Genomic DNA, 9,918 nt, shown 5'->3' with positions numbered 1-9,918 from the left:
AGAATGTATGTTAAATCATGTGTTGACATTGAAATGTTACACATGACACATTAGGATTCATATTTAAGTATTATATTCCATGTACATTTTTCTCCAATATTTATCCTAATGAGGGCTTCCAAAACTGGAATGTAACTAATAGAGATATTTCTACTCAAGAACTGTTCATCTAAGTGCTTTTTTTGCTAAATGTAGGCTTTTACTTTTTTTTCAATATTTACTGTCTGCATTCTTCATTCACTATTGCACATCAACTTCTAACGCCAAGGAGAAACACTTGAGGAAATAAACCCAAGTGTATATACATTTTTCTGAGCCCTGGAGAAACTTATTTTTACCAGTACTTTGGTAACATTGATTTGTTAAATAAAACGTAAAGGTAGTTACTCATCTTTGAATCGTAAAATCTAAAATATCATGTTCTTTATTTCCCCCAAATGTTTCTGTGTAGTAGCTCAAGCAGAAATTCAGCTGCACAAACTGAAGAGAGCAGCAGAGCTACATCGCACGAAGAAAAATACAGACGAAGAAGAAGTTCGATTCATTCGCTTATCGTCTACTTCTGCCTGTTGTTGGTACTTCCGGTTTCAAAGTCCAGCTGCTAACGGAGCCGATAGCGCGAATGGAAGGAATGTCATGCAGTGTTTTCTGCATAACATTCATTGTACTGGCTCGTGAGTGTGTGAGCAGCAGACATGCAGCCGTCTGTGGAGACTCTGGTCCAGCTGCTGGAGTCATACCGAGGAAGAGATAAAGTTGTAAGTAGCTTCATAACTAAATGATCAACTGTCACTATTATATTATAGTACAATCTTAGATGGGATATGATCAGCAGATTAATCAATAATGAGCTAGTCACCGGCTTCAATCTATCAGTTCTGCAAATGTAAGTTGTTGACTAGTTAAACGTATCTAAATACTTTGCAGCTATTTCCCATAGGGATATTTTTTTAAGTCAGACATCTCAAATGGTTATTTTTAGTAATTTATGCTGATCTATTAAAGATTTATAAATTATCTATTTACACTAATACAATAATTATTAGAACAACAACATTTGTTTGCATTTTTTAGTCTTTCACTTCATCCCTGAAAGTAAAGTTTTCTTTTCTGCCTCCTGAAAGTCATTGAATGCCGCCCCCCCTGTTTCCCCTCCTGCTTTTGTCTTGTCAGATCCGGGCGGCATGTTACGGCTCACAGCTGGTTGGAGGCCTCCTCTCGCGTAAATCGGAAACCGATGTTCCATCCCGTCGGCTCGGGAAACGTCTGCTGCTGTTTTCCGCTCAGCTCAGCCACTGCAGGACGGTGCTGAGGCTGTTTGATGATCTGTCCATGCTCGCTTACTCACACAGCTATGGGCTCGGAGCCGGGGTCAGCCACAAGACAACACTACTTCATAATTAATTCAGTCAGGAAGGGAGTGATGGATTAGCCTGGGTCCCTACTAGATGGTTTATTTCATGATAATAAAAGGATTCACTCTTCTTAAGCATCCCAGTCTTGTAGCCCAACACACATTCAGCTACGAAGTTAACATGTAAACATCCAGTTTATAAGCAAATCATCCTCTATAAAAACATTTCTGACTTTTAAAAGAAAAGGGTACAGAGGTAAAATGCTGTGTTAATGCAATTACGGTGTCATGTCTTTCAAAGGAGGAGGACGCAGGCGTGCGCTTCGTATCGGTGCTGAGCAACGTGGCCGACCAGCTGTACTACCCCTGTGAACACATCGCGTGGGCCGCTGACGCCGAGCTGATCAAAGTGAAGTCTGATAAGTGGTGGCTGTTGAGCACCGTGCTGTGGGGAACCTCGCTGCTGCTGGGAATACTCAGGTCGGCTCTAAAGCATGATTATTCCCATAGAAATACAGAAGTTACTGAGTAAATCAAAGCATATGTTTGTGACCAGATTTGAGAAATACTTCAATCAATCTTTAACCAAGTTAAAGAATAACGTCTTATCCTTCAAATAACATTTTACTCTTTAGATCACTCCGGGTTTTGCTGCTGCTGAAGAAGAAGCTGGGGAGAAATGAGAGGGATGGAGGTGGCAACAGGTGTAGTATCTTCAGTAAAGGCAGAGAGGGAGTCTCACAGTGTCAGGTTAATGGAAAAGAGCATTTCCTGATGAACTTGTGCTTTTTCTTCTGCAGCCGCTCTCAGATCCGCAGACAGATGCAAAGGGAGGTACTCTCCGTCCTCAGCAACATGGCGGACCTCAGTAACGCCATTCACTGGATGCCGCCCGGCTTTCTGTGGTCTGGACAATTCCCCAACTGGCTGGTGGGACTGATGGGCACCATATCGTCACTAGTTGGTTTGATGCAGATGAAAGCCGGAGACAGTGACGGGACGGACAGTCCAGAGTCTTTACCGCCACCTATCATGAGGAACAGCCCGGGTGTTTTGTTGGAATGATGCAGACTTGTGGGGAATGAGTAGCAGATTTGAAATGTGATCAAATCCCAGTCAGACAGTCTATGGAAATGTATGAATATGTGAAATAACCTCAATCTATAACTGGATAATAAGTGAATAATCAAAGTAGACTTGTAGGCAATCATCCCAGTCCTTCACCGGATGTGACTGAAAGCCAATTAAAATGTTGCTAACTGATTAAGTACAGTATAGAGGTTTCAGAAAATGGCTAAATGGATAGAGCTTCCGGGGGGTGAATCTACATTGTATTATTGCACCATTTTCAATCTCGCTTTTCTATTTATGTTGTGATTGATCCATGTAAAAAGTGAATAAATCCCCAGAATCATCTTAATTTTGGGGGAATTTGATTCTGGTTTACACCTTTTTTCTGATTGCTGGACTCACTCAAGAAGAAATTTGATACTTGTCACATAGCATGAAGGATGTAATGTCTCCAACTTACACAACATAAACTGATCACTAAGCTCTTCAGGCCCTGAGCTCCGCATTGTATTTAATTATTGATTTAAACACCCCTTTAAAAAATTGTGATTTTATATAGAAGCTTTTCATAGTAAGATTGGATAGAAGCTGCTTGAAATGTAAACTATATTAAATGTTAAGTATATTTTATTATGGAAATTAATCAACTTTTCTAATAAAATGAATTGACTGATTGCTTCATCTATATGGTTTGATTGTTGCTTGACATTCGATTGGTCAGTCCTGAAAGCGTCAGCGCGACGTGTGCAACTGTTGCCTTCAAGTGCATACGGATGGATCGCGATTGAAATGAATATAATCAACTTCATGTTATACTGCCATGGCTGCACAGCAGCTAAATCAAATTATAACTTGAATAGTTGAACCCTAATTGAAATTTCTGAAAGCTGCTATTGTCCATCAAATAACATATCGGTTTTTAACTAAAATGTCTTTGAGAAAGAAACGTCTATTGCCGATAAAATGAGAAAGTACGGCAGCAAGTGAACTCAGCACAGTTACAGAGTCCGTCAGTAAATAAAACTGTCGTCCCGACTTAAGTCACATTAATGGCAGGAACCCCGTTATTTTACCTCCGTTCTACTCCCATCTCCAATAAAAGCGATTGCGTGAGATTGCTGCAGTTTTTAGTATGAAGAATAAAACAAAGCCAAAGTTTTGGAAAACACAGATACTCCAAACCCCCTGAACTCATCTGTCGTGGCACCCAGGGGACCTCAGTGCGGGCACAAAGGACCCGAGGAACACCAAAGAGAGGTGAGCGATGCTCGTTTCTCTGCACACCGAGCGTCTTTCGATTCGCACACGATCTGAGACGGAGTCAGCTCCTCACCGGGTGCCACGGCCACTAATTGGCCTACTTAATGTTTACTAGTTAGCATCGAGCTAATTGACGGCCTGTCCAAGAAGTGAATGGAGATCTGACTCAGGGAGTCTTTCTAGTTTCAGAGAAGTTTGACTTTATTGTCTTTACCCCGTTATTTATCGGGTCGTGGCTGGAGAGCTTTGCGTAAGTTCCGTTTTATTTCATATTTATTTGATTAAAGGTTTGGATGCATTGTCGAGGTATGTTGGGTTGATTTGTGTGTGTGTGTGTGTGTGTGTGTGGGGGGGGGGGGGGTTGTTATTGTGAAATGTATTACATGTGTCTTTTCGAAGATAATAAATACGAGTCATCGATATGCCGAATTTACCTGAACCTTAAAGTTTTTTAATGGTAATAGGCACCCTGAAGTATCCATAGAGAATGCATTATAAAAATGGAGATTTTCAAATGATTGGTTGGCTCAGCCTGAGTTGCTGTGGGACAGAATTACAAATGCTGCCTTGTTCTACATGCAAATGAGTAGGATGCAGTAATGGAAACTGAATTACTCTCATTAACAAAACCTTTACAGAGGGAAGGTGTGTGAAGTGATCCACGGGACGCTTACTCACATTGCATAACAATTCAGTACACATATATCAATGTATCTGCTGGTCTTTAGTTTTACAAAGTAAAATCATAAAGGCTCGGTGCATCCCTATTACACGTAATGTTCATGTTGTCTTCCTACTGATCCCCTCTCGAATCGAACCTCTCTCGCTGACAGGCTCTCGTTCAACATGAGCTCAGACGTCTGCCCCGCTGATGGCTCCCATTCCTCGTGTCCCGCGGCTGCTCCCGTCAACGAAGTCCCGCAGGTTGAAACGTGCCAACAAACCGTGGCGTCGCCGCGAGGTTCGGAGGCGGAGGAGGTTGACTCCTACAGTCTGATCGAGCCTCCCCCGTTGGACTGGAGGTCCGACTCCTCCAGTGAGGCGGGCTCAGCAGAGGACCTGGACCACCCTGGCATCCTCGCCTCCGCCGACGATGATCTGGACGAGACGAGTTCGGCTGGGCCGGTGTTACCGCCTCTGTTTGCTGTCGCCGCTGCGAGCCAGCGGCAGCGTGAAGGAAACGCCGCAGTGCCGGTCGGGGACATTTTGCTGGAATCGGAAGAGGCGCGTGGGTTAGCTGAGGCAGCGGTTTGTGTCGACGGCGTGTCGGTCGCCGGGAACGGGGCAAGCGATGCGGAGGTCGCGGTCAGTGAGAGGGAAGCGGAGGTCGCTGACCGGAGGTCAGCCGACGAAGACCACAGCCGCATCCACAGCTTGCTTAGCCAGCTCCAGCTGATGGGGGAAGAGCCTCGTCCCGGCCGCAGGACGCCGCCTCGCCTCGCCCAGCGCCCCCACCCGCCTGAGCTGGAGGCATGTGCTCCCGCCCCGTTGACACGAGACCCACCGGAGACCACCGGGCTGCTGTTCTCTGAGAGCCACCAGAGAGACGTGGCGGGGCTGCTCCGCTTCACGGACACGCAGAGTCCCACCTGTCTGTCCCTCGGAGGGGACGTGGACGCCGTGGTGTCAGTTTCCTACAGCCCGGAGGATGCTCAGAGGTTCTGGGGCCGTTGTGGGAACGGTCAACGTCATCATCAGCAGCAGCAGCGGCACAGGGACGACTCCATCAACTCTCTGCCTGATGATGAGTATCCTGAGCCGGTGTGGATGAAGCTGAAGGAAGAGGAGGCCGCCGCAGAGGGCGAGCAGGAGATCGAGGTACTTTTGCTATAATTTGCTGAAAGGGGAGCGTATGGTAAACCTCATTTAATTATGTTACGATTGATGCGTTAATACTACCACTGCACGTGCAACTTGTGCAAATTACTTATTTGTTCCTTCTGTTTTTGCATCGTATTCATTTCAGTCTTCACCGTTCATTAATTCCTCTTCCTGGTGTCATTGCAGAGTGCCGATCACCCCTCGTATAAAAACGGTGAGTCGCTTCAGCACATTTGTTGTTGTAGTTGTTTTTTTTCTGTGTCAAATTTCACAAAGTCCTTGTCTTTGTTGTTGTGTTTTACTCTTTAGTGCCCGGCCCGTGTGACCCTGAAGACCTGTTGGATGGAGTGATATTTGGTGCCAAGTATTTGGGCTCCACTCAGATCAAATCGGAGAAGAACCCGTCTACAAACGCTCGAATGAAACAGGCTCAGGAAGCAGTGGACCGCATTAAGGTGAGTTTTGTTCTAGTACAGTTTTTGAGAGATCCAAATTGTGGTCTGTGGTGGCATAAGCTGTGTTTTTTGTTTGTTTCAGGCTCCAGAAGGAGAGTCCCAGCCGATGACGGAGGTGGATCTGTTCATCTCAACTCAGCGGATCAAAGTTCTCACTGCTGACACTCAGGTGCCTTTTCTTACCGCTTAAGTTGATTTAAAATGGACCAAATTGTTTTGAATTTTTTCACTTGGAATTTTGCTTTTGCGCTCAACTATTGAATTCAGTAGTGTTTCTGGCTTCTGGGCAAGCAAATGCTGCTGCTGGTGGATATTAGTGGAAGCGCAATATATTCTGTTATGGGCTGATTCAAAATGGGAACTGGCCTGCTTTGGACCCATGAAATATATATTTTCTTTTTATATTTGTAAAGAAATGTCAGTATTAACTCTATTTATGTCTGTCATCATTTTACAGTCATTATTTGGTTTACGACTCATATAGCAGCTTTTAGTGTGTATTTTCTTTTATTAGGCAGCATTGCACTTCTCTAGTTTCAGCTTCAATGAAGTAAAAGTGTTTGTTGTACTGTGCAACCTCACTGGCAGGTTTCAAGTCTCTGGATATCTACTCTGTCTCCTTTCCCCTCAGGAAGCCATGATGGATCACGCTCTGCAGATGATCTCTTACATTGCAGACATTGATAACATTGTGGTCCTGATGGCACGGAGGAAACGTAAAGGCCAGGACAGCGACTCGGCCTCTAACTCTTCCTCTTCATCCTCCTCCGGGCCTCAGAAGAAGTGCCTGATGATCTGCCACGTCTTCTTCTCTGACGACGTGAGTTACTTTCCTCAACGGGGTCATTTGATAAGAAAAAGAACAACTTCATCATTTTGATTCCCCTGTAGTCTTGAGTAGCAGAACTCCAAGATGGGCCAAAAAGTCAAGCTGTTTCTTGGATATCTTTTGCCTCCTTTGATGTTGGGTCTCAGATCAAATTGGCTAGCCGTTTTCCGGCTGGTCGACAGTTTCAGTGAATGTAAGGGGTAAAAAATGAAACCGTGAAGGCGTACCTCATCTGTTTAAAGCCATGCTTAATGTTTTGCTAAGTAATTGGCTTGTATTTATTCATAAGTATATGAAGGAAGGATTAAGGAATTGCACCCAGAGTGAGTTCTCTCTCCTCCGCCCTGTCACCCCGTCCAGGCCCAGGTCATTGCCCAGGCTATCGGTCAGGCCTTCGGTGTGGCGTACCAGCAGTTTCTCCAGGCCAGCGGCATCAAGGCCAGCGATCTGAGGCCTGGCGAGTATAGCGACTACCTGGAGAGCCAGGAGCTCTATAACGGAGACCTCGCCCACTTTTCGGACTCTCAGAACATCCGAGACGTAAGCAGACTGAGTGTTGGTCCTGCCTCAAATGCTGTTTCTCGTCCATAAGGGATGATTCAACCAAAGTATATGCAAAAAGTGTCCCATTAGCTTCATGATTAAGATGCAAACTATATACTACGGTGATTCCCAACGTCTCTGGTTTGATTCCAGGGACTTTTGTTACATATTATTAATTTCCCTTATTAATTTCCCATATTATTAATTTCCCTTATTCCCCATATGATCTCTTCCCTTATATACTGTCACCCCTATATGCTCTATTTAAAATAATACACACAACAAATTAAATCACTGTAGTGTTGAATTCAGCTTGAATATGTTTATTCCTATATTTTTTTATTTTGTACCTCAATCGTGACAACTTTCAGTTGTGAATGTCCACCTTCCCTTTGAACCGTGTGTCCTCAGGTGGTCATCACCAAGGCTGCTGGGGAGATCCTGGGTCTGGCGGTGGTGGAGTCGGGCTGGGGTTCCATCCTGCCCACAGTGGTGGTGGCTAACCTCCTTCATGGAGGTCCTTCCGAGCGCTGCGGCGAACTCAGCATTGGGGACCGCATCATGTCTGTAAACGGCACCAGCTTGGTGGGCCTGCCCATCACCACATGCCAGAACGTAATCCGGGTACGAAAATCTGACTTAACAGACGACAATAATAAGAGTTGAATTGTTGCTATGCTGGAATCGCATATTTGAAAATAGTGCCCATTTGAGTGATCCTCCCTTCTCATGGATGGTGTATTGTTCTGAGTGGTGCACCAGATGGCACTGTGCTTCCAAGCAGTGGGAGTGCACATACACCGCCATTAGTTGCAATTGGGGTTTAAAAGGCAAACATCAGTTGTGTCTAGCCCTTATGTTTGCACTCATAGTCACTCATATTTAAATAGTTAAAATAGTTAAAAGTAATTATTACCCTGTAAAGGTTAAACATTTACCTGTTATGTATACAATGTAATAACACCTGTATAATGAAATCAACTGTCCTTACACTGAATTCATGAATGTGAAGCTAATAATGTGGGGTTTTTTTTGTTTAAAAGCTGTTACATAAATGATCTAAAATCACATTTTGTCTTTATCGCAGGACTTAAAAAGCCAAAAGTATGTGAAGCTTAGCATCGTCCACTGCCCGCCGGTCACCATGGCAATCATCAGGCGGCCAGAACCCAAGTTTCAGCTGGGCTTCAGCGTGGAGGACGGCATTGTAAGTTAATATTAATATCCTCTGTGGGGCTCTATTAAATGGGAGTCTTTTGTTTGTGAAATGAGAAATTCCCTTCCCTGCTCCTGTGCAGATCTGCAGTTTGATGCGCGGCGGTATAGCAGAGAGAGGAGGCATTCGCGTTGGGCACCGCATCATTGAAATCAACGGTCAGAGTGTCGTCGCCACACAACACGACAAGATCATCCAGATCCTGACCAATGCTGTTGGGGAGGTGAGATGAAACGTTTGATTATTAAACGTCATCACTGTTGAAATTTGTTTACTCTTTTTTTTTTTTTTTTGTCCTCTGGGCAGATTCACTTGAAGACCATGCCAGCCTCAACGTATCGACTCCTAACAGGACAGGAGCAGCCGGTGTTTCTATGAGCTTATGCTGCATCGAGGACAAAATACTGCACAGTGTTCAAGCTACATGAACTTTTGCCAAACTAAGAAAATATTATGCAATTTATTATACAGCACATGTTTTCACGCCACTGAACACAACAAACTGGGATAGTGTTTTTAATGTGTAAAGTGGATTGTTATATTTTGAAGCAAATTTTAAAGCAACAGCGTTAGATAAATATAGACAAAAAAAACTACCATCTGACATTTAACAATGCACCCGGTAGCTGAGGTATATTCATTCATGTGCAAAATATATTTTGAATTCACTAACTTTTGGTTTTGAGGATGCTGTACCTTTTGGTCTTCCGGCCTGGTGTGCCTGAACTTATTCTGCTTTCAGGAGAAACATTTTTGAATCATGTTTTTATTTTATTATGATGTATTTCTACACGTGTGTCTTTCACACGCATTAGAGCCCACACTTCCCTGAATGTGCCTATTATGAAGCAGGAATCATGCACAATTAAAGGTAACTGCCATATTTCATAAAAAAGGTGCGTATATATTTTAATAATTTGCTTTTTTCGATGTTTATTATATTCATATGTAAGAAATCTTCTTGATGTTATTTATTCAGAGTCCTTTGTCGCTGAATAGGTTTCAGATTTTCAGATTTTCTTTTTTTCATTTTAAAACAACTGTCAACTGTCAACTGTTTACATCGGACAGCTTTATGAATATGCTGTCCCTGCCACACATGTTTGTAAAAGAAATGTACATCTTTGTAACACTTGCAAATACAATGCCATGTATTAATATCTCTTCTGCTATTTTATAACTGCACAATGTAATTCTATTCTGCTTGGGCTAATAAAATAATTATTTCATTGAAGTGAGTCTCGTTATAAGATGCATTGTATGTGAGTTGATACGTAACACAGCGCTGTCAATGCCTGGCCAATCACTTGTCTTCAGTTACAAAAACATAGATCCAATCCAATCATATTCTTTACCGGCTTCTGTGACC

General features: G+C 43.5%; 2 protein-coding genes across 4 annotated transcripts; both read left to right on the top strand.

Moving 5' to 3' along the window:
• The first annotated feature begins 560 nt into the window (after positions 1-560).
• pex11g (peroxisomal biogenesis factor 11 gamma) lies at positions 561-2,807 on the top strand. The gene is made up of 5 exons (XM_037469371.2): positions 561-758; positions 1,174-1,371; positions 1,656-1,834; positions 1,990-2,058; positions 2,155-2,807. Exons 1-5 carry the CDS (start codon positions 696-698, stop codon positions 2,417-2,419), a joined length of 774 nt encoding a protein of 257 aa, XP_037325268.2. The 5' UTR covers positions 561-695; the 3' UTR covers positions 2,420-2,807.
• Positions 2,808-3,392: 585 nt separating this feature from the next.
• si:ch73-40i7.5 (amyloid-beta A4 precursor protein-binding family A member 3) lies at positions 3,393-9,783 on the top strand. 3 transcript variants are annotated; one of them, XM_037469366.2, is made up of 11 exons: positions 3,393-3,682; positions 4,519-5,503; positions 5,693-5,720; positions 5,816-5,961; positions 6,044-6,130; positions 6,593-6,781; positions 7,151-7,330; positions 7,745-7,957; positions 8,421-8,540; positions 8,632-8,772; positions 8,856-9,783. In XM_037469366.2, exons 2-11 carry the CDS (start codon positions 4,532-4,534, stop codon positions 8,925-8,927), a joined length of 2,148 nt encoding a protein of 715 aa, XP_037325263.2. In that variant the 5' UTR covers positions 3,393-3,682; positions 4,519-4,531; the 3' UTR covers positions 8,928-9,783. The 3 variants fall into 3 exon arrangements, with proteins under 3 accessions (XP_037325263.2, XP_037325264.2, XP_062419565.1); XM_037469367.2 differs by lacking the exon at positions 3,393-3,682 and adding an exon at positions 3,693-3,935; XM_062563581.1 differs by lacking the exon at positions 3,393-3,682 and having other exon boundaries at positions 4,099-5,503.
• The last annotated feature ends 135 nt before the right edge of the window (positions 9,784-9,918 follow it).

This window comes from Pungitius pungitius, chromosome 7 (assembly GCF_949316345.1).
Source record: "Pungitius pungitius chromosome 7, fPunPun2.1, whole genome shotgun sequence".
Lineage (NCBI taxonomy): Eukaryota > Metazoa > Chordata > Actinopteri > Perciformes > Gasterosteidae > Pungitius > Pungitius pungitius.
Note: the sequence above shows the minus strand (reverse complement) of the source record. Positions and strands in the feature narration are given on the sequence as shown.